Here is a 24998-nt window from a genome sequence, read left to right as displayed (position 1 = left end):
GGACAAGGAATTGAAAAAATACTGTGTTGAGGAGGCAGTGGAGAAATGCAGAGGGACATGACAGAACATACTGTATGATGTGGCAAGTCCACACGACAACTTTAGCAGCAGTGATCTGAATAGGCCTAGAGAGCACACGGGAACCTAGCAAATGCTGGGGGTAAAAAGTCTGCAGTAGTGCATGGCACATAAGATACAGGACTAAGGAATGGAAAGATCATCTTTTAGAAAAAGTTTGTTGCTTGAATGCACTGAATGCGAGACTTACAATTGTGTTCTTTGACTCAGTAATGACTTGTCTCGTGCTCAAGTACCTATTACCATGAGTACTGTCAGCTGTGTTGTCTCTACTGGGCTTGAAATCACTAAGAAAAAGTGTTCAAGCCTGAAAAATATAATAAAACAGCAGAAATGGCACTGATCTGTAAAATAACACCTGAGAGTTAAAACCATGTAGTAAATAACTGTACCTGAACTGATAGTGGAGAACAAATGAAATGCTGAAGTGTTAAGATTTTTAAAGGAACTGAGATGACTTCAAGGTGAGAATGATGCCTGGTTCTGTTGGACAATTTATGCTTCATGTTCATGCTTTCATGGGAAGAAGCTAAGAAAAAGCAAAGAGGTGTATTATGCTTGGGCTGGATCTAGGAAAGATAGAAGATGTAATGTAGAAAAGGCAATTTTAAGAGTTAATTAGTGGGAAGTCAGGCAAAATAGTTAACAGGGTGTTCTACTATTGTAAATGAGAGCCGCTCACACCTGTGAGCGCAAGGACAAAAATTGGGAGCAAAAAGGGCGAAATACTGAAGCTATGATTGTTTTAAATGTTTTCAAATATTGCATTCCTATGTATAGTTACTCTGATATGCTTTTCATTAATGCTAAGCACCATGTATAGTGCAGTAAAAAAAAATGAAATAAGATCCCATCATGCAGTAAAAAAAAAGAAATAAGATCCCATTGGAGTAAGACATTATACTTTTGAACTGGGAAATCTCTTCCATTTTAAATAGGAAAAAATCTGTGGAACAGTGAATTGTCTGTACCATGTAAATAGATGGTCAACAGTGATATCTGTTCAAAATATGTTATGTACACCCTTTGTAGGAAGGCATTATGCTTTAGGTCAAATTGCTTTAAGTGTATGTAAATACACTTTTGCTTCCTCTAATGCAAATCCCTATTAATGGGAAGATCTCACAAATGCTGAGAATAGATTGCTGCTCTGTCTGCTCCATGAGAGTGACTGTAAAATGCTTACCTTGGAGTTCTAAATTTTGAATACACTTTCCAGGCACCTTTGAACCATCAAATGCTTTGACTTTTTTTGGATGTGTATTGTTGCGGGTGGGTATCACTGCAGTGAGCTTGCTATTAGAAGTAGTCTAAACTTGTAAGCGAAAGCTCTTGGCCTCACGCTACCAAAGCCAAGAGAAAATGATACTAGTGTGCTTATTATCTAGAGTAGCTTGAGATACTATCTAGAGTATGTTTAGTTGAAGAATGAAGAAAACACGTTTTCTTCACACACAAGAAACGGAACAGGCTGTCAGAACCAAAGGGTGGTAAAGGATGCCACCTACGGAAGGCAGAGAGAACTGTCGCTTTTGTGCGAGTCATCGCAGTAGTGGCTTAAGTTACTGAGGGCTCAATCTGATGACGGAAGTTTCCTTCCAGGGGTTTTAAATATTAAACATAATTTTAGAGAAAGAGAATGAGCACAGAATTCATATGCATCTTATAAAGTGGGAGTAAAAGACGGTAAATAAAAATACTGGAAACGTTTATGTGCTGTTAAGCAAAAATAAACCTGAAATGAATGCTTTAAATATGCCAAACTATAAATGCTTGCAGTCGCTGCAGCTTCCTACACGGAGACTTGTGAAAAGAGGCCGAGCACTAACAAAATGGATTCTCACTGCCTTGGCGCTGTGTGGCGGTCCCTGGTCGTCTGCTGCTAGTCGTGTCGTTCAGGGCTCCGCAGCGGGCGAAAGGACAGCTGTCCGTCTTGAAGCTTTTATTGTTGGACGGTCATAAATAGCAGGGCTCGGCCTCGACGACCGAGAGCGGCCGCAGGGCTTGTGGCGCCCCTCGGCCCGCTCCGGCCCGGCCCGGCCGGCAGGCGGCGCCCTCGGCCCGCGCACGGCGCGGCCGCAGCCCCCGGGCGGCCCGAGGCAGCGGTGCGGGGCAGGAGCGCTGACTCGGGCGGAGGGAGGGAAAGAAACAAGCCAGGCACCTCGGTTTCATATCGAGCTCACGGTTCAAGGTCAGGGCTGTGTAAACTGCCTCACAAAGACGCCTTTCAGGACCCGGCACGCCGGCTTCGTGGCCGCCTGCACAATCCCCCATTCATGCAGTGACCCGGCGGGGGGGCCGCGGCCGGTCGCGCTCGCCGCGGGGAGCCGTGGCCCGGCCCGGCCCGGCCCGGCCCGGCCCGGCCCGGCCCGGCCCGCGGGACTCGCCGGCATCTCCGCTCCGCCGCCGAGCAGAGGAGCTAAAGGGAGAGCGGGGCAAAACTCGAGCCGGTTTCTGAAGGGCTCCCGAAAGCGGAGATGGCGTGGACGGAAGGAGAAGGCCACAAAGGCATCTTTATTCCCACCGCTGGTGCTGCTGGCGCCCGCTCGGCCGGGCCGTGCGCTGCTCCCGCCGGGGCTGCGGTCTCCCGGCGCAGCGCGCCTCTGCAAGGAGCTGGGCAGGGCGGGCAGCCAGCCGGCGCGCCCGTCGGTGCGCGCAGGGAGACGGCCGCAGAAAAGCGCTTACTTCTGCGCGATTCTGTAACCCCCAGGAAAGCGCCGCCGTCGAGGAAGCCGGTGCTCGCCGGCGTCCTGGCGTCCGCCCGCCTTCCTGTCCTCGCCCCCGCCCCTTCCCCTCCCTTCCCCTCCTCGTGCCTCATTTGCATATTCCCCACCCAGCTCGGATTTCACTGGCGGAGGCCGTCCCCGTCGGAGCCGCTGATTGGTGCCTCTCCCCGCAGGTCATTTGCATGCCGGGGTGCCCGGCAGACCTGCGGCAGAGAAGTTGAGTCCAAGGCGCCGCAAGTGTCCCGCGGAGCGGCTCGCGCTGCGCCCGCCCCGCCCCGGCCCCGGCCCCCGCCGCGCCGCGCCGCGCCCTCCGAGGCCCGGCGACCTGCCGTAGCAGCGAGCGCCGCCCGCGCCCCTCCTGGGCTCTCTGACACCGGCTCCCCGCCCGGCGGTCTCTGCCGAGGCAGAAGATGGCTGAGCGCCGCCTCCCCGCGGGATGGAGGTAGCTGGCCCTCGGCGGAGCCGGTGTGCGGGCTGGGCTGGGCTTCTGCCCGCCGCGCTGTAAATCCTGCCGCGCCGCGCCGCTTGCGGGGCCGGCGTCGGCCTCTCGGGCTCGGTAGGCGCAGCAGGGGTCTAGCTCCAGCCTCACCTTTTGTGCCTTTTGCGGTTGGCTTACCCGTCTTTCCTATGGCTGGGATATACAGCTCTACTCTGAAGACCCTGGAGGATTTAACTTTGGACTCTGGTTATGGGGCAGGGGATTCCTGCAGGTCCCTTAGTCTCTCTTCTTCCAAGTCCAACTCCCAAGCTTTTACCTCATCTCAGCACAGAGGCAACTGGTGGTACTACTCGGGCTCCATGAACAGTAGGAATAACAGCTGGGATACAGTGAACACTGTTCTGCCGGAAGACCCAGAAGTTGCAGATATATTTTCCAAGTGTCCTAAGCTGCCGGATCTAGAGGAATACCCTTGGACTGACGAAGACATTGGAAAAATACTCAGAAAAGGGCAAGGAGATGGAAATACCAGAACCTTTACTCAGGAAGCTGTCAGGCGGCTCTCTCAGTTACTGAGGCGTGCCTTGATCAGGATCTCCAGGGAAGCTCAGCGTCTCAGCGTGATGCACTCCAAGTGCACCAGGTTTGAGGTGCAGAGCGCTATCAAGCTTATCCAGAGCTGGTCGTTATCAGAAAGCTGTGTCCTGGCGACTGTCAAGGCTCTCTCCCTGTACAGCATGAGTGCTGGAGATGGGCTGAGGAAAGGTAAATCGGCTAGATGTGGCCTCACCTTTTCAGTGGGGAGGTTTTTCAGGTGGATGGTGGACACTAGGATCTCAGTTAGGATTCATGAATATGCAGCCATCTCTTTAACCTCTTGCATGGAAAACCTTGTAGAAGAGATTAAAGCCAGGGTTTTGGCAAGTCAGAGCCCTGATGGTGGAGGAGGGGAGATCTCGGCTGAAATCCTGGAGATGGTTATCAACAATGATGCTGAACTTTGGGGAGTGTTGCAACCTTACGAGCATCTCATTTGTGGGAAAAATGCTAATGGTAAGATCCAGCTTTCATGATTGCTAGTCTTCGTACCAACAAACTTTACAGTAAAATAAGTAATTTCTATGGCTCTGTGCGGGCTTTGGGGGGGGGGGGGCGCGGTTGTTTGTTTGTTTTTTCATCTGAATCGCATCTGGGTAGTGGTTTGTGTTTGTGATACAGTTTTACCAGGCAGGAGTGATGCCACTTTGTTCTTAACATGTACCAGTTCATACAAGGTGCAGAAGTGGTGAGAAACCAAGCCCTGTTGTCTTACCAAACGTCTCTTCCAACTTTCTACCAGCTGCTGTTTTGAGCACTAGTACTATAATTGGCGTGTGTGCATGCTTTTCTGTACCCATAATATGAAACATGTACTAACAAGCTGTTCTCCAGAAAATAGCATTATTCTTTTTAAACAAAACCTACTTTACTCTGCCACCGATATATAGTAAAATATACTGAGAATTTTGCAGAGTTTCGTTTTAACATGCTATTCCCACATCCAGCCTGGAGAGGGAAAGCAATTTTTTTTTTCCACTGCAGTCATAAAGTTCAATTCCCGAGCAAAAAATAATAACTATATGTTACTTAAACTTCCTTCTAGTTTAGTACAAGGCTGTGCCCTGCTATACTAATGTAATAAACAAGAATTTGTGCCTGGCTTGCCAAGTTGAGCATGTGGGATGGTATCTCAGTAGTGAGAGTAACTTAACATTAAGATACTTAATCCTGGCAGTTGATTAGAAAGCAGACTTTTTAAGCAGTTAAGCAAATAAGCAGATGAAGGAATGTTGGCATCTTTCTGTGAGACTGAGGAGCAATTAGAAAGACTTAAATCTTGACAGTTCTGTTAAGAAGCTGCACTGTTTGGTTTTTTTGTTTTGTTGCACTGAGGACTGCCATAATTTTCCGTGGAAAATTTAGAGAAGCATTTAATTCAGAAAGCTGTTCTGTGTACCACACACAGTTCAGTGACTTTCACTGGCTTCACTGTTGTCGTCAGATGCTCCATGAAGAAAACCTTTCTGATTTAACTGTTTATAAAAGCAAGAGGCTTGGTCTCTCTGAAGTGTAATCTCATAATGAGGGACAAGCGAAGAAGCAGATGTTCTTTGGGGGGAAGAACGATACCTTCAGTGATGTTACCAGTGAAACACTTTGTCAGAGAAAGGCTGACTTTTAATTTATGCTGATAAGCTGCATTACCTTCCTGTTGTTATCCCATCCCCAAGCAATAATGTAGCAATTCAGATCACCAGTGAATAGGTGCAGTAGCTGCTCAACATCGCGTTTTCTCCCTGTTGGGTCAGCCTGGTTCATCCAAACTACTCAAGATGATGGCTTGTATTACCGAGCTCACAAGCCCCCTCTTGTATGTGCTATCTGCACTACGTCTACTGACAATGTTACTAAATGTATGTGAATTAAATGCAAAAGATGGACATTTATGTTTTATACCACTGCCAAAAGCACACCCTAAAAGGCTCTGTTTGACTTTTAAACTTACAGTTGCTTTTTAAACTACAGGCTCTTCCATGCAAGATTGTAAAGGTAGGGGGATGCCTTGCCTTGCCAAAACAGTTGTCATAATCCTTTGCATACCATGGGATTATTTGTAAATGAGTCGAAAAAGAGGACTCAGTTCCATCTTCTGTTCCTTATCTGTGGAAGCTGGAGTAAAATATCATGGTTCTACAAAGAAAAAGATGCACTTCAGCTGTTCATGATCTCCATTTAGTGTTTCTGCCACACGGTTTCTGTGTATAAAGTGGAAAGGAAGAGTTAATCACTCACAGGGTTGACTTTTTTCTTTTTTCTTTTTTTTTTTTCTTCTTATGAGAAATCTCTGTGTTGGAAAAATTGCAATGAATGAATGGAAGCTGGTGTTCAATGGAAGCATAAGTGACTGTGCAGGGAAGCGCTTATAAATATTCAAAACACCATATTTTTGAAGTCTGAAAACTGAAAAAAAGTGCACCTAAAGGCATACTGTGATTTACTGTGACAATCTGTCACAAATATTTTAGCTGACACAAGTCAGCTAAATCTTCTAAATGTAATTTCCTGCAGTTATAAGACTACAAATGGTTTTATATTGATACAGAAAGCTTTGAATAATTTCTTTATTTTTTCTCCATTTAGGAATTGCATATTAGTAACAGTCGCATCATTTTCCACAGTGCTTGATTTCAAATGATTGTCTTGTACATTAAGTAAAATCTGAGGTAGATCTAGTGGTAAAATAACTGGATTTGTTCCAGTGGAAGGAACAGCAAAGCTCACTTTACTGTCGTCTTTGTTTCTTTATATAGTAAGAAAATTTTAATGGAGTACTTGTAAATTCCAGACTTGGCATATGTTTGTTGGGTTTTGTTTTATAGTACTGAGTTTGATGCTAGTGATAAAAAGCTCTTGGAGGTTAAGTTCTAACTCCAGTGAAGCATTGCAATCTCTGGATGAAATCCTTGGCAGTATACTATATGCAGAAGATCGCATTGGATTATCATAATGGACCTTTCTGGCATTAAGATCTATTAAATACAGTTTCCTTTATTAGATCGGGATAGTATGCTTCCTTGCAGTTCAGGAAACAGTAAGTAAATGCATAAATCTTTGTAAATTCCCAAGAGACTGAGATCTAGACCCATATTCTTCTGTGACTAATCTCCTATCAAAGAGAGTAGTCTAGTCACAATTCTTAAGGCTTTTAGAAGCTGAAAGCTTATTATTCTTTTCTATGGCAAACGTTCTAATCAGCGCCCGGTGTGTGAGGGTAAGATTTAAAACTCTAAATGCTTAAAGGGGGGTTAGATTCTGTTTTTTAAATAAATAATACTCTGCATTTTGTTTTGTTTTTTTCCCCTTTTTGTCAAGCTGTTCTTTAATCAACCATTTGCTGCTTCTCTAAGACATCTTCTGCTGTTAGTGTGAGTTCTGAGTTTGTGCTTGGGATTTAGTTTGACTATCTTGGAAGAAGGAACGTCATCTGAACTTGTGGCCGAGAGGAGTTCAGTAAAGCTTTCTGGGTGTGTTAATGCCTCTAAGGACTGAGTCTTTTCAGACAGAGTCTAGGTGGAACGGTATAAAAAATAATGCATTGTAAGTTGGAGGGCAATGGAAAATGAAACTTTGTTAAAAGCAGCAAAAATGATAAGTAGCTGCTGATCAGCAGAGCAACTGGAAGGCTTAAAGAAAAGTCATGACTTGGAATACTTGTTTTCATTTTCTATTTTTAATTAGGTGGAGAGGTATGATTTGCTTTGGTTTGATATAGCTGAAGTAGAACACGCATCTAGTAGTGTCATGGGGGTTTTGAGGTTGTTCTGATCTGGAATGTTGCAGTCTATTCATTTAAAATGTTTGGGAGACAAGGAGAAATATAAATTTACCTTGGAAATGTGATTCTTCTGCATGATGTTCCTATATTTGAGTAGCGTGTGGTTCATTAGTGTCTGAATTGTCAACACTTCAAAGATACTTTGGTATTATTACCCTATAAACTACAGCACTTACTGTGTTTTAATCAACTATCTGGTTATTGCTGAAGGATCCTGCACCAGTTACACTATGCTATTTAATGCATCAGCATGTCTTGATGGTCTCTAGATCCAGTTGTTGACAGATGTTGCTGGGGGGGGCGGGGGGGGGAGCCTGGAAATTTAAGTCAGGAACACTGTTCGCATACATTTAACCTGAAGCGCTTGAGGTTTTCTGTGGAGAAGCTAATCAAAAAATTAGCCTGTTTATTGCTTATCGGCTGAGCAATCAAAACACTGACTCTGAAGTAAGCTCTACTGGCATCTTGAGATGTTTTTAGAATGGGGTTGAGGAGGAGGAAAACAAGTAACCTTTCCTTACAGAAAGAACTGATTTAGACTTGGTAGAATTATTACAAGGACGAATTTTCTTGTCTGTGATACTAAACACTGAGGCACAGCTGACAAGTGCTAAGCATAGACTTTAGATTTACCACCAATAGCTAATCTCATTTGCTTTTATATTTCTCACCGCACCTGTGTAGGTTAAAAATCATAGCTGACTTTAACTGTGGGTGGGGTTTTTTGTTTTGTTTTAGAGCTATACCACAGTTACTAAAAATTGCTTTTTGCAGTTATCAAACTTGCCTGAAATAACTTCCTTATTTCAGTGTAATCACGGTACGGTACTGAAATTCAACACTGAAAAATAAAGAAATTATTTTATGACATTTCAATAAATAGGAAGTCCTTTTGTTTACTGAACAATCTGGAGTGCTCCAAGAGGTTCATTAATTAAAATCTATCAGCTTCACAACTACTCAGAAAAACTACATGTTATTGGAAGGCGGATATTTTGGGGAAGAGAGCTGCGAATGTCATCCATAAGCTAAGCCGAGTGGAAATGCTGCAAAGTTAGTACAGCTGTACCACTGGCAGTGTGCAAATCATTTAGAAAAGTCCAGCTGTGTGTCATATCAGTGTCCAACTGTACACATCTTAAGCAGCAGTTTGGAGCCACTTGGGTTATAGCTGTGTACCACATGGCCAAATCTAATCTCTGCTCTGATCTTCTCTAATATCCGACTGCTTTATTTAGTAGATCTGAGACAGGAATTCAGTCTTACCTACTGGCGGGCTAAACAAGTTTCTGCTGACATAGCGGGAAAACTCTGGAGCTTCCAGTGGGTTGAGCTTCCTGCCCGTGAAACTGAATAAATTTAATCAGACTGGATTGCTATCAGAGCTCGACCTCTAGTTTTGTGGGGCACAGGCCCGGGTGCGTTGCGAGGGAAACGGAGGCCTTTAGCCCTGCCACTAGTACGTAGAGGAAAGCCTCTTTGGGGTTTCTGGACATCTGGCAGCCCAGTCAGCACAGTAGTTCCAGGTAGGTGACTTAAAATCTAGAGGGCCTGGAAGAGTGGCCGTTGACTCTTCAGCCCGTAGGTAGTGAGTCTGATACGCCGGCCCCAGTGTATAGCTTTTGCTCGTTTGGTGTGGCTGGATGCATTGCACTGTGCTCACACGTATCGCTTTCAGGGGGTTCCTGGGCAGAAGTATGGAAAAGTATGCACGTGTTTCCCATGTTAGATGAGCTAGTGGTAGCTATGAGCCTAATTGAAATATGGCTTCATTCACCCATGTACAAGTGCATTCCCAGCGTACCTTGAGCACTTCTACTCCTGCGCATTCAAGAACATGGATATATATCCATAAACTCACAGGGGCAAATTCTGCAAGCCTAAATGTTAGCGCTTGCATATACGTGCTCACGTCTCCTACAAACGCAAGCCACTAGATGCACAGTTAAAGATACTAACATCTGCAGATATACATCTTTCTTATGTTAAAAGGAAGATCAAGTAGAGCTAAAATATCTGGATTGTTTTTTTTCTTGGAGTGCAGAGTATATGTATGTCTATATATAATTTTTTTCATTTAGTAAAACAAACAAGGTAATGATGACTTAAATTAATCTTGTAAATCACTAGTATTACACTATGGCAATAGAATTTGGATCCTTTCAATTCAGTTTATCAAAGATCAAGCGCTGAAACTCCCTGGCTGTGCACCTACTAGCAGCAAATGCTGATAGCCGGACTTTAAACAGAGCCAGTGTTTGAGGCAACTTAACCATGTGAAACTGGGGAGCTAGGCTGTGAAAAAGGGACTTCTGGAGAAAAAAGCCTTTGCCCTGTTGTGTTTAGGTTGAAGTCTGTTGTTGCGCCTTGTTTTACTACTGAAGCCAGGAGTTTAGACTGAGTGCATGCTGTTGAGGCCAGGACAGAGTTTCATCCTTGGTGTATGAAAGTATAACTTGTAACGAAGTTTTGATTTTTATTTTCAGATGAAAAATCAATCTGTTTTGGCTCAGAACATAGCAATGAACACCTGGGAATGCTATTGCTTTTTTTTTTTTTTTTTTTTTGTATCTGTAGAAAACGTGGGATAAGTGTTAACTATTCATATTCTTAATCATAAAACAAGGTATAGTTGAGGTATATATCTCCTGATACTGGAATAACTTAATTGAAATAAAAGGCCCTCTCTTTTTAGCGCTAATCCAGAAGACCTAGTAGCATGTGATCTGCTCTTCTTTCTGAATGGAGCCACCAGAGTGTTTACTTCATATAACCCGTCTGATTTCTCATGCAATTTGAAACCTAAACTCATCTAGTGCAGGGAGAGTTGATGGCTGTCAGTGAGCCTTCCTAAACAATCTCTCTTCTGTTACAAACTTTTTTGTCTTTGCTGAGGAGATCAGCACTCACTCACTGCTTGGATGCTGTTAATGTTATAAGTGTCCAGAAATCTTAATCCTACTTGGTTTGGGGCTACTCCAAAATTAATTTCAATGGTAACATAGGGAGTCAGTGAATTATGAATGGACTGTGTTTTGGTGATGGGGTGGGGTTGAGATGAAAGATCTTTTCTACATAGGAAAACCTTGTTTGGTTATTTTGGTTAAACCTTGTAACATTTTCAAGTTTTAGTCATTTGTTTCTGCCCATGTACTTGGTATGATTCAATCAGACTAGGTAATGGTCCGTTGAGAGCTTCCTTCCTCATCTGTTTCATTTTTCTAGCCCTCGCACTAGCTCGGTGTTGCAACACATAGGTATACAACACTGCAAGGGAAATGTTTATGTTCATCTTTATATCTTGCAAGAAATGTTAGAAGTAAAATATTGAAAAGTCTTATTTGCAATAGGCTGTGTAAAATTCACTTTTCAAACAATTAGCAAGTTGAGGAGGGATGCAAGCACCTAGGTAACCTCAGAAAGAAGTGTAGCTTAAAAGTGCTCATTTGCAGTTGGAAGCTTAAGCCCAAGATCTTCATGTTGAACTGAAAGCACGTTCATTTTTAAAGCAAGCTCATCTTAAAGCAATGTGAGAAAAAGGAAAAATAAGAGCAGGAATAATATTAAACGTGTGATCTTCACGAAGTTGCTACGTTGTCCTGACTTAAAGTAGAATGTAAAATTATCAGGTGTTTAAGCTGAGGAATTTGGCCGTTGTGCCTGCAGTATTTAAAAAGAGAGATGGAGGTCTCTAAGTACAATAAAACCACTACTTAACGTGCCCAGCAAACCCCTTGGCAATCTTTATTCTCCTGAATGTTTGGAAAACAAGATCAGAGCAACTCCAATTTCTGTTGTTTCTGTTTTAGCTCTTATACTGCATATAGTAAATGCTAAGATTTTTCAAGTTAATATGTCCTTATCTATAAATATCTTCTCGTCATCACAAGCTCAGGAGTCCAAACTTGCTGTTCCACGTTCTGGCCATTGAGAAAAACTATCTCAAGTAATAAGTTCTACTCCATAAGTAGTCAAGATGAGCAAATAGATACCATTTTCTTACATTGAACTATGGGAATGCTGGCTGATAGAAAGAGAAAACAATCAAAACATTCATTTCTGATGTTCCTCTGGTTTTAATGGGATGAATTTACATGTTGTTTTGAACATCTAAGTGGCCAACTTGACATCCCAGTAAATATAAGCAAAGCCTGAGGCAATGTGAAAACCAGTACAATGCTTTCTTAATTTAAAAATTAGGACAAAAATATTTCAACAGAACTCTGGTTCCTTCCGTTATAGAACAAGACCTTTAATTACCAAAAAAAAAAAAAACTTATTTAGGGCAGCTAAGTCAATATAGGTCAACTCTATCTTGTAGATTTATGAGTGAGGAAAGCCTTTTAAATGAAATCTGTTGTTTGCAGAGGAGGGTTTATCAAAGGAAAAAAATAATAGAAAGAGGAAAAGATGTATAAATGCTGATAGATAAAGTTTGTGCCTTTCATCCAAACACATCCAGACTTACCTTCCAACTTGGGGAGTTGTGATCTTATTCTAGCCCTTCAAAATGTTTGGCCACAGTGAATATGATTTGGTGTACTTGGCAACTTTGAGTGATGAAAGACCAGCACTGGGACACGCCAGCTATAGGTGGGACATGACTGAGGGTTGTTTGTCGACCTATAATCAAAGTGTGAAATTTCAGATGAAATCCCCTTAGAATTGTAAGCTTCTTGTTTGATCAAAGCCTGTTGTTTAATTAAGTGATTTCTGTAACTACAGTCTAGCTGATGATTTTTTTTGTGCTGGTCCTGTAGCAGGCAGTTGTTTGGATTGTGCTTCACTATAGTCTTAATGTGAAACATTTCTCTGAAACAGACGATGAGTGAAGCCCAGAGTGTGCACTGTAACCTAAGAGACGAGCAATAATTAAATCGAATCACACATTATTGTGAATATATTTAACTTACTCCGATTGACTAAACAAAAACTATCTGGTGTTCTTCCTAGCTTACAGGTTAGCTGTAAGCCTGAGCACTTGTCCATCTTGTTCTGTTTGTTCTATTATTACGTCTGGACCATTCCTTTCATAAAAATTTGTTTGATGTTCACCAGGCTACTTAACCTGTTTCATGCCTGAATTGAGCAAAATACCGACTTCTGGAGGATGGTGCAAGATTTCGTTTCATCTCCTCTGTGTAAAGTGCTTTGAGTCAATGGAATGATAGATCTAGGAAAAGGCAAAGCATCTTCATAATCATCTTGGGTCAGTGTATATTATGCAAATATTTCATGTGAGCTTTTACCCAAATGCTAGTTATACTATTTGACACTGAGAATAAGCATCTCGATTTGTTTCCTTGTCTTATGCACAATTAACAAGTCAGCTGACAGGCTTTCTGCTCATTTGGTTACAGTAAAATTGAAGACTAAGCCCTGATCTATGTTTCTTTTAAGGGGAAAGCTAGAGACAATATGTCCAAGTGACCTAAGTAAAACTGTTTTTTTTTGTTTTTTTTTTTGTAGTGCTACAGTGCCGCACCAGTCAGTGAGGAGACTGTGTTTGGCCCTCCTTGTCAAAAAGGAAATCTCAAAATAAGCAAAAAATGAGGAAAACTGTGGAAAATGTGCTTTCCTGTGAGTGTCCTGTAATGACACCAAAATGCTTGAGAGTATTAAGGCTATATGTGGTATAATCATGATCTAGAGACTAAAGACTGGAGCCAAATAAACATTTCAGACTAGCTTTTCAGACTATGCATATAGATTTATAGCAACTGGTTAATTTGCTGTGGGGTTATATAAGATCAAAGCAAACGTTGTTTATACTTTTTCAGGGATGAGAGGAAAGGAACACTATGGAAATCATAATCTGCTTGTCCCATTTTTTTAGTGTTTATAATATTACAGTCCGTGTTGGACACTACTACTGTTTTCATTTCTAGCCTACTCTGTAGTCTGTTAACTGGGGTCTGAAGAATAAAGAAGAAAATATGACTACATGCTTATGCTGGGATAAGCAGAGCAAGCAGGCTTTGGAAAAGGACTCTGTAGTAGAGCAGGACAGCTGAGAATGAGGTACAGTAAATGTCACTCAGCATATAAAAATTTGCATGATAACCCTGGTTAGTAGGGAGTGGGAAAGGAAGTAATTGTTATCTAGCCTTTTATGAAAGGGATAAAATTCAAAGAAGGACCACAAATGACTCAATTCTCTGCTTTACTAAGTGCTAGCATTACCACAACAGCTACTTTTTTTGGTCCTGTACTATACAGTCTTACATAATATTCTCTTAAGCAAGTCTTGTTTTACCATGTGATTTCTGTTGCCACTTGCAAAAATAGATCTGTAGATATTTATTCATCTAGTTTTCATGTTCAGAGCAATGGGCAGGGTTGTTAGAGAAGCATAAAGGCAGAATTACATGGAAGCATGTTGTGCTTCAATGTGATGCAGTCTGAAAATTACAGGAAAGATTTGATCAATATGGTTTGAGACTGGGATATAGGTATGATTAAACTTGGAAACCAATAATGCTATTCTGTTTTTGTGTGGAATGTTAAGAAATGGGACTAGTGGTCTTGGTGGATTACCACCCAAATCTGAGATGTAAATTTTTAAGCAGTGTAAAGCTGGGGGGGGTGGGTGAGGAGGCAGAGGGGGTGGCACTAACCTGTACTCAATTTCAGTTGCCTCAATTTCTGGAGTATATACATGGCAAAAATATATGAAGGGAGTTATCTGTGGATAGCTGATCTGGGCCTTCAGCAGGGAAAATATCTTGAATATTAGGAATCTTTACCTCATATCCAAAGATTTATCTAGAGTGCTTTGGTTTTGGCTCCCACTTCTAAGTTTCATTCAAAGTGTCTGGGCTTTTCATAGCATGGTTTTGGGATAGGAGGATTGGGTTATTTTTTTTTTTTTAAAAAAAAAAAAGGCAAGGGGAGGATGGAATGATTTGAAGCTCCATTAGCTTCTGAATCCTTTTAATTTTTATACATCAATGTTTCTCCTCATTGTTTGTTTGACATCGTGAGAACATACCAAACGTATTGGCTTTCATGTGACTGTTACCACAGATAACATTCTGGAGGGTTTTTTTTTTTTTTTGCACTGTTGTATTGGGAAGAGTCATTAAGGGACGTCATGAGAAACATTACTGTTTCACACTCCACCCTTGTCCCTCAGAAATGTTCATCTGCTTCTGCTACACAAATGGTTGAGAGGTTTCTTCTTTTCTTTTGGAGTTTTGTGCAATTTCCTAAAATGATACCACAGGTCTAGGGCAAATGTTAAGGATGTATGTATATTGTAATAATGTAAATGGCAAATTTATTTCCTCTGTGGGGGGGAGGGTTATAATTTCTGTTTAATTATATATTGAATTTCTGCTCTTTGATTTGGGTATTACCTTCCCCCCCCCACCACCACACACACACACATTTTGTGCTCAGCTTGCACTGACAGTTTTGTTTAGTCTAGAGATCATAAAAATCTCTCCAGACTTGAACTAGTACATTTTTATCATGGTCTTCATATGGTTTCTAGTACTTTTCGGTTGTTATATCAAGTTTATATGGTGTCTTTGGACGTTTTCACTTAAGAGATTGTTTGTTTAATTTAGAGTGGGGGGAAGAAGATGGAGAACTGTAATAGTAGGCAACCAAGATGTAATTATTAGAGTTTTTTAATAAACCAATTCCTTCCTTTGTCAATATACAAAGACTTCTAAAGCTTGTCTACGGGTTCACAGTTTTTTTTCAAGAGTGTTATGAAAAGCTCTCTTAGGTTTTAGTGGTATATGGGGAAATTTTGGCTTGGATGTGTACTGCATTATCAGTTTTGTTTGAACGCACATGCTTGAGGATGATGATAGCGAGTTCTCAAATTGTCAGTAGGATTGTTCTCAATGAGCTGCTACTGAAAGCAGACTCAGGATCCAAATGAGAACAGCTGTCTACCTTAAAGTTTAATCTTGGTGGAGCCAAAGGGCTCCATTAGCTTTAATGGGCCTTTGATTGGTGTCCAGAATAGGAAGTACTATTCCTTTTTCCCTGTTGTTATTGGGCTTTTTCTTCTCTTGATACAGTAGGTATGTAATTAGAAAAGACCTTTGAAGTGTTTTGTGTCACAAAGTTTCGTGCTTATTTTGACTTGGTTAGTGAATATTCAGTATATCATGAATCAAACTCCTTTTATTTAAGATAATGAATTAATTGGGATATCATAAAAAGTAGCTAGATGTCTCTCATTAAAGCCCCGTAAATTCAGATCTGATTGTTAAATTAGGCTAATCTGTTTGATCCTTACTCTGACTCAACACAGTGAGAGGTGTGCAGAATTTTCAGTTCAAGCGTTTGCCCTGGGCGTAATCATCTTGTTCATCAGGGATGTCAGCAACAAAAACTTGGGCAAGCGACGCAGAGACATGACTCCAAAATCTATCTTTTCATAAATCTATCTTTTCAGTGTGCAAAGTCATACTTTTTCCTGTAACCTCGTTATGACAAACTGAAATATTAACGTGTACTGGGCGTGCGAGGGAGAGAGAATAAAGGTAGAGAGGGAGGACGTTTGATTCAGTTGCTGTTCTGTGATTACTCGGTACAATTACTGCAAGGAATATTGGTGAATTTAGATTTCTGTGTGCCTCTGAGGTTTCCAAAGTCCGAGCTTAGACAATCTAAGGCACATACTGAGCGTGTCCAGTTCAGCCATGTCAAGCACCATGCTACATGTTATAAAGTTCTGGAGCGTCTATGCTTCCTTCTCCTTCTACTGAAGAAAACAGACATGTGGGCAGGGGCTTTGAACTGTGCATCTTCTTCTAGAAGATAGGTTTGTGAATGTCTTGAATTCTGAATAATGCTTGTACCTCATGTGACTTAAGCAGGGAAAAAGGACAAAATGTCAAGAAAATGGAAAAGAGTTGCAAACTCAACTGGAGAGAAATAACGTGTGAAAGCTGGAACACAGTACTATATTTACCAGTGCTGTGAGGCCAGAAAAGTGTCATTATGGAATATGGCAGTGGCTTATGGATTTTAGTCTGTGATGTATTACAATAGCAAGGGTATGACTTTGCTTATCAGAAACGAGTAGGTTCTTTTCTAAGCAGTTGCCTGGGGGCTTCCACTGAAATTACTTGGACTGAGGCCACGTGTTTGTCTGAGGTAGTTTTGTTTTAGTATTCTGTAATGAAAACTGTAGGGCTTTACGCCTTGAAGTGTGAGAAGCTTAGATGGTGATCATGGATAACACTTAATTCTGTGGAAAATATGGATGTCCCAGCATGTGTGCTGGGGGCAGGAAGGATTCAAAGCATCCATGTACTGAGGTAGTATTATTGATGCGCAGGTGAGTGGGTGACTGTGACGGTGTGTGCTTTCAAATATTATTCTTTGAAAATAGTGTATGTAGGTCTCCCTGCCCCCCTACCTTCCTGTTCTAGGAGGGCAATGCCAGATGTAGACTCTTTTATTAAAGCCACTCTAGGAAGATTCATGTTAGCACTAGATTTCTCAACGGAAAGCAGCTCTGGAGTTGTTTCTGGCACCTATTCCCTGTGTATATAATCTTGGGTCTCATATTTTTGTTGCTGACATGTGGAATTGCGGCTTTCGTCATAGGCTGTTTTGCAGAATGATGCATATCCCACACATCAGTAAATTTCAGGAGGGGACTATTTTTGCTATGTTTATAAAACAGCCCCAGTGACCTGTCACCTGCTGGAATTGAGTGATAAAACTGTGAATTTGCTTCTGCCTTGACAGCAGTTCAGAATATTGTTTTGCTTTCATAGTATGATGTATGTATGTGTAAGGGTGTGTTTTTGTGTGTTCACTGCAAAAGGCCACAGCTTCCCGAGCACAATTTATAAATTAAAATGAATCTAGTTTATTAGCAGAATTTATTGCCATACAGCCAAGACTTAGATAATGCGTATGTTATGGAAGAAGATACTAAATTGGCACAAGTCATTTGGCCTACCACCATCTGCAAAGCCTGTACTCCAATTTTCTGCTGTTGCCATGGGCTGCAGACTCAGACAGGAAATCATGGTAGGATGGGAAATGGTCCAAAATATACACAACTAGTTTAAGGTTTGCAGTTAAGAGTCAGAGAACAGGCTATCTGTTCTACTGAACAGGCAGCGCAAGGCAAAACTGGCCTGTGTGTGTGTGCGCATGTTTTAAACGTCTCTTTATATTTTATATGCTTTTTTTAAGCTTGAATTTTTTCCTTGTAAAGTAATGTATATAGTTTCAAGTGATCCATTTATATGTGAAGGGCCTGATTCAAGCCCAGCTTAATTGGCCACACTGCTGTGAAAGAAGAGCAAAGGTAGTGGAGAATCAGGCCTCTGACATATATGAAGTAACCACGTGTTTTTCTCTGCATGTCAAACAGAAGAACAGACCCCTTTCCTCCCCGGAACTTGCCACTACTTTGGGATTTTCTTTGTTTTTGGGGAACAAGTCCTGGATTCTGTACACTAGGCAGAAGTACAGAATTGAGAGCGTAGCTGTAGTAGGCCCCGTGTACAGCCTCTGAAGAGACAGGGGCAGGGAACATGTTTGGTTAGCAGAGCTGGATCATCTTCTAGCGCTGTCTGTCTTGCTACTGATTTCCCAAGCAGCCCAGGAAGATCAGTTTGCTAATCTGATATTTTGAGGAAATCTAGTCCTGAGTCTTAATGCATAGTGTGTAGCAGAAAGCTTTTGCATGAATACTGCCGGAGGCTGTGCCCGTGTAGAGTTACAGTTAGGCATATGGACACATGGAGTGTATAACATATGATGAAGTAAATTCAGTCCTCTGCTTGCTTTCTTGATCAGAAGTGCATGACAGCCCAGGCAAGGAGTAGTATAGAGCATCAGTGTATCCCTTGGGAATCAAGAGGCTTACTTAAGTATTGTGCTTCAGTGAATCTCACTTTTCAGCTTTGTAGCTGCGTGGCAGCATTTCAAATATTTCGTCATTCCCGTTTCTCCGATTCATTTGTCACCTTACATACTTAATGTCAACACCTATATGGCGCAATATTGTGTGCAACCTCTATGCACACCTCTATATATGATGTCAGGCAGTTCTTCTGTATGCACAGTACCCCTTACTTATGGGGGGAAGGAGAAGAAAAATCCTTAATTTCCTAAAAACAGAGCAGTCTTCAGTATAAGATCATTGGAAATGTGCAGCCAAGTTTTTCAGAATTTACCATTTATAAACGCACAAATTTTTATCTTGCTATAGAAGTTGCTAGTTAAAAGTAAGAGTCACGGGGGATGTTGGATGCTGCTTGCGCTCAGCAGATGTAGTTGCAGGAGTAGTCGGGCAAGTCTCCACTATGAGTAGACTTTCCAGTATGTAATGTTAACGTGATCTTGTTAATCTTGTTTTGTAATTCTTCAGTGTTCTTTTCCAGTGAACTTTTCGCTTCATCATCTGTTCCTAAAGTGACACTTTAAGATGCCCTGCTTGTCACCTTTCATGACAGTGACCTCAAGGAACAGTTTAATGTGAATTTGAGGCTGTGGGCCCAGCACTTTAATCCAACCTCAGGTACATTTGGTATCAATTCAAACTCTGCAAGCCTCTTCAGATGCAAACAGCTGATCAGGCAATGTTTTGTGCCAGGTGCTGGGTTAGTAATACGGGCTTCGATGTATTTCCACAAAGCGGGTTGGCAGGTCTGAAGGATGTGTTCTCAAGACTGGCTGAGAAATAGTAACTTGAAGGGAAAGGGCGAACATTATAACAATATACAATGTGACTGCTTTAGAACTTGTTGGAAGTTTCTGGTATTGTTCTGAGAGTTTGGGATCTGGTTGATCACTTGATATCACTCGGAAACGTTTTCACATTACAAACTACTACAGGAGAAGAAAAGAGCTTTTCATCTGAAACAGTTTTCTTTAACAGCATCTTCGTTTTCTCAGTTTCTTGGGAGAAGAAGCAAATAAGAGACTAGAATATGACATTTGCCAGTAAAACAACTAAGTATGTTTCTGCTTCCATGTGAAATTTGATTTTTGGAAGAAAAGTGAAGTAGTTACCAGCTGAAGATAAATGTAGAGAGTTGAGAGGAAAACAATTTTTATTCTACTTTTGATCATTTAGTGTAGTCAAAGGTCTCCAATTACTTGCTGCAGTGCACTTGTGTACTGTGTTGTGTGCTGCTTTCTGAAGAAAAAACAATAGATAATGAAATTTCATTATCAGTATTCTGAAAATTTTGGCAAACAAACTTTTAAGAGTTTTATTCCTTTTCAGGATCTATTCAAGGACCCAATTGCAGAAGTAATATTAAAATGTTGTTTTTTCTGAATGTCCTTCCAAATTTGTCCAAGGGTAAACACATCGCATGAGTGATGTGACATTTAGCTTTAGCAGACCATACATCTCTGACATCTAACTGGCATGAATCTAGACTAGTTCCACTTTGCCTTCTTCTGCGGTTGTAGCAAGTCTGAGCAAACAGTGGCACAGTTACTCATAAGAAGACTTCTTTGTGAGCACTTCATTGGCATTTAATGTAGATAAAAAGGAGAGTTCTGGAATACAGTCATGATGTTCTGTTATTTCAGATAGTTACAACCATAGTTTAAATTCTGGCTTGAAAACAGCAAAATAAAGCATGATTGATTATAATGACTTGAGTTTGGCTGGCTGGAATCCCATGAAGGCATCTGGATAGATTACAGGGTCAGAGTTGTGAACGTATTTTCTTGGCGTTGTGGATTGAAACAGGGAATATCAGGGTGGTTTGCTTTGGAGAGCAGTTTCCTTATCTGTCAATGAGACAGTAAGCACAATTGTCTACAGGTGATGAACTGCACTTTTTGCAAAGCTTCCAGTGTATCTAAAGAATAATGTACAGCTGTTCAACTTAGGCTTCCTTGACAGATGATGGGAGAAAATAATTTCTCCATCACTTTCCAATTTAATCTTTGTAGAGAAGATGCTTCTTAATTAAAAAATAACAATAAAAAAGTCACACTAATGCTGCATTCCTTTTGATTGACAGACAGAAGCCACAGCAAATTCTGCAGCAAAAATCTGAAACTAAAACTTTTTCTCACAGGCCTGTCAGTGTTTTTCAGTCCTGACTGAAAGGAACCATACAAGAGGGTGGTTTGTTTTCCGGGCTCATTCCAACCATAGCTTTTCTTTGGCTGTCAGAACTGCTTCCTGCTTGCCTTAGTTGTGTACGTAGTCCCTTTTCAAATGCATGGAAGAGTGGAGCTACGAACAGGAGCGAGGTGAGGACTGTGTGTTACAGTGCCAAATATTGCTGGATGTGATGGTGAGGCATCTGCCAAGAACGAGACTGAAGCTACCAATTAATCCTAGGTAGGAATCAAATAACCTAGGTTACGTATGACCCTGAGGCTGAGATCAGTGAATGAGGAGGTCTATTTCGTGACCCTGTGTCTTCCACTATTTGATACTTTTTTTTGTGTAATATGATCTTAAAAAGACTTGCTGAGTTTTATTTTCTGTCTTAAATAAGAGCCGGAGGGCTGGAGACAGTTTTCAATTTGTGAACTGTCTCAGCCAGACCATCTGCCTTAGAGCCTTCAGCAAAGCATTGTTATTCTGAAAAGCATTCTAGCAAAGCATCATAATTCAGAAAAGTTTGAGCTGATTCTGCGTTAAAAGAGGTGATCCAAAAAGCTGCTGCTGATTTACATGTGAACACTGCCAAGTATTGCACTGATGAGAGCACTTAACAAAGAAGCGCTCGAGTGATTGAGTAATGCTGATTTGAACAATCTGTTGTGGATTATAGCTTTTTTTGATATTCCACAATGGTGAGAAGCTACTGCCACTTGCATTTGGAGTCTGTGTTTTGCTTAGAGGTGCAAGATCTTTGTTGTTGTCAAGTCCCTTGAGCTCGTCAGTCCTTGGGGAGGGGATTCGTAAATGTTTGTTGCCTAAAAATATTTAGGAAGTTTGTATGGGCTAACTTTGTCTGACTTCATCAGCGATTTCTGCAAGAAGATGGAAAAGGTGTATTTGATTGTTTATTTTAATTAGTTTGCTAGACAGTTTAATTTGAATATGGGGTCCGAACATAGATATGAATTCAGAATCATTTGCTTTCTTAACTTTACTATTTTCTTGCCCCTTCCTAAGCAGTTTGCATCAGTTTACTCAGTGAACATCTGTAAAAATATATAGCATTCATTGTATAGGGCTAGTTCATTTGAGGATACTTTTCTGTTGTTCAAGGATAGCAGGTTATTTTCTGTGCTTGTTATGGGATGAATAGCATGAGCTTTAGAGGACTTGAGTGGGAGTGATTTCCTTTATTTTTTGCGATGGCTGTCAAAAGAGAAATGAAGCAGTTTACATAAAGCAGCTGCTTATTTTGGAACAAAATCAGTGTAACACGTTAAGGAACCTATTAATCAGCTTGACCTTGATTTAGTATTTAAAATATTTCTTGCATTCATTCTTCAGTTCAGAATGCCATGGATGCTAAGAAGTATGCAGTGGATTTGCATCTGCAGGTTGAGCATCAAATTGGAGTTATCGGAGGGAGCAAAACCAAAATGAATTCCTGTTGAAGTAGTGGTTCTCCTTTTACTCATTTTTTGGAGTAAGAGGAGGCTGTGTAAATACCTGCACAAGTGATGAGCTGCTGTGAACGTTGCTGTCATCCTGTTCCGCAGTTGCCACGTGTGAACTTCTGAACTTCTGTCTTAATGGTCCTAGGATATCAGATTTTTCACTTTATTCAGTCCGTACCAACACAAACCCCTGACTTTTCTGCAAGTCTTTCAGGCGGAAAAAGAGAAATATACCACCTTCTTCCACCACTTGTCCTCAAAAATCCCACCTCTATTTACAAGAGAAATTATTCTGTGTTTAGACTGTAAGTTCCTTGGGGCAGAGTCTTTCTTATACGTTCCCTGTGTAGTCCTAATCATATCATAAGAGCTATGCTATACTCCCGTTAACTTGTTACAGAAATTTTGGCTACTGTGGGTAAATACAGAGGATCAGCTGTTAGAATAATTTTGAGATGGAGGGAGAGGGGCAATAGACAGCTCTCTGAAGAGAGAGAATGTTCTGGTCAGAAACCTGCGCTAGGATCGCATAGGAGCGTGTGGTGATCTGCTATTCGTGCAAACAAAACAAACAAAAAAAGCAATCACAACCACAGGATCAAGCTTTTATTCTGCTTCTAAGGAAAGTACTGTACCAGCATTTTCATTTTCATGGCAGAGTACAGTCAAGTTTGTGATGTTCTTTAACATAGTAGTTCATATAACTGGCAGCCTTAACTGGATGTAACAGTTAGTGGAAGCATATGGGGTGGAAACAGAAAGAGGGGTCTCTTGGGATCTCAATTGCTTCTTCTCTTAAAATACGCATGGCTTGTCACAGTTAGTAGCTGAGGTCAAAAGCAAGGTGGTAATAATTTTGTTTGAATGCTGACATTCATGCAGCTATGCTGATGAGGAGCTCTATTTTGCTATTTGTCCTAAAGGCTGTGGATCAGACTCTGAGGGTTTTTTCTTTTTTTTTTTTTTTTAAACATCTAGAATAACATTTGTCTGCAGTAGAGCTTCTCTCTGTTTTTACTGATGTAAGAGATCAGAATCTGACCTCATTGCACAGCTTTCCCACATAACACAGCTGTTCACAGATATTTTCCAATTGGCTGCTTTGGGAGACATTATTCTTTGGCCTCAACTTCCTAAAACAAGTAATCAGCCACTCTTTGGAAATGGCATTCAGACAGACTAAGCTGTGGTATTGAAGCATTATTTAAGTATTTGATTCTGCTCAAAATGTTCAGGCCTTTAATGAATATTAGGTTTATTTTTATGGGCAGTGAATTACCTGCTTCCTCCCTTCCCCTGCCCCCATTTTTTCTCATGTCTTGTGACAAGCTAAGACAAAAACAGCATTTAGGAAAGGAAGGACTTGGAGTGTTTCATATAGATTTTTTTTTTCTTTAATGTCATGGATACATGCCCTATTATATCCAACATCCTGACTGATGTCAGCAAAGTTGCACGGGCTAGAAGATCTCAGCTTAATTTTCTGAAGTACCTTTGATTCATTCATTATGGAAGTACTGCAGTCACCTAAACTAAGCCAAAGAAGGGGTGAGTGAATACATTGGGAGCTAGAAGGCTTGATTGCACTCCATTACTTGGTCTCATAGAATCACAAAAATGCTGGCTAGAAGGAAGTCCTGGAGGTCATCTAGGCCAACCTCCCACTCAGAGTTAGACTGCTACCAGAACTAGATCAGGTCAGCAATGGCTTTGTTTTGCTAAATCTTGAAAAATGCCATGCAGTAGATTCCACAGCCTCTCTGAGCTACCTGTTCACTTCTTAGTGAAGAATTTTCTCCTAAAATCCAGTTCTCCAGAACGTCCTACAGTTTGTGGCCAGTGCCCCTTGTTGCACCGTCTGGCACTCCTGAGAAGAATTTGACTCCATAATCTTTGTAGCTACCCTTCCTGTAATTGTAGGCTGCTTTTAAGTTGCCCCTTAGCCTCATAGCCAGGCTGCGCAAGCCCAGCTCTCCCAACCTCTCCTTGAAGAGCTGTGTGCTCTTAGATCCCTGACCACCTTCACAGCCCTCTCCAGTTTATCCACAGCCCTCTTGAAGCGAGGTGCCTAAAATTGGGTGGACCGTACCAATACCAAGTAGAAAGAAATAACAGCTTCACTCAGTTTTCTGGCTGTGCTCCTGCTAACGTAGTCCAGAACGTGGTTTGCCTTACTTACACAGAGGGTGTGCTCTTGGCTCATACTCAGCCTGGCATCCCCCATAACCTTCAAGCCTTTTCAGCAGAACTGTTATGCAGCTAGTTGCTTCCCAGTCCAAACGGTTCCACTCCAGGTGCAGAACTTTTCCCTTCTCCATGTGGAACTTCATAAGGTCTTTTTCTTGGCTAAATTCTCAAATCTATTGGGATCCCTCTGGATTGAAGTTCAGCCACTTGTTGTCAGCTGCTCTCTGATTTATTGTACCCACAAACTTGCTGAGGCTGCAATATGTCATTGTCTAGGTTGATTATGAAGATATTAGACAAGCGTTATTGCAAAGGAGCATCAGCTCCTTTGTTCTGTTTGTTATCGTCCTGCCAACTGGATAGCGAGCCTGTGATTATTATATGTCACTGATGAGCACGGTTAGTCTCTCTGTTGCTCTTCTATGTATACATATCTTTTGGATTTAGTGCTAGTAGTCTTCAAAACACTGGAAAAGTATGGGGTTTGTGTGTCTTGGACTGTGGTCTTGCTGCCATCCTTGGCATTTCATTGGTTTTTGTTGGGTGCTGTGCATCCTTACAGCAAGGAACTGCAAATCATAGAATCCCAGAGTGGTGATGGGTAAGAGGCTAATACGGATACTGAAGCACATTCTGGAGTTAAGCCTTGGCTGATGATGGTATGCCCTTG

General features: G+C 41.4%; 1 protein-coding gene across 6 annotated transcripts in view; it reads left to right on the top strand.

Moving 5' to 3' along the window:
- Positions 1–24998, top strand: part of ABTB2 (ankyrin repeat and BTB domain containing 2) — a 169817-nt gene that overhangs the window by 22017 nt on the left and 122802 nt on the right. The window contains exon 1 of one of the 6 annotated variants that reach the window (XM_068945444.1): positions 3021–4296. The exons of 3 other annotated variants lie outside the window; for them this stretch is intronic. In XM_068945444.1, coding sequence (XP_068801545.1) covers positions 3432–4296 — 865 coding nt within the window. In that variant the 5' untranslated portion in view covers positions 3021–3431. Of the gene's footprint in view, positions 1–3020; positions 4297–24998 lie in introns of those variants that run through there. 2 more of the 6 variants (XM_009688422.2, XM_068945446.1) reach the window with 2 other exon arrangements.

This window comes from Struthio camelus, chromosome 5 (assembly GCF_040807025.1).
Source record: "Struthio camelus isolate bStrCam1 chromosome 5, bStrCam1.hap1, whole genome shotgun sequence".
Classification (NCBI taxonomy): Eukaryota; Metazoa; Chordata; class Aves; order Struthioniformes; family Struthionidae; genus Struthio; species Struthio camelus.
This window is presented reverse-complemented; position numbering and strand designations above follow the sequence as displayed.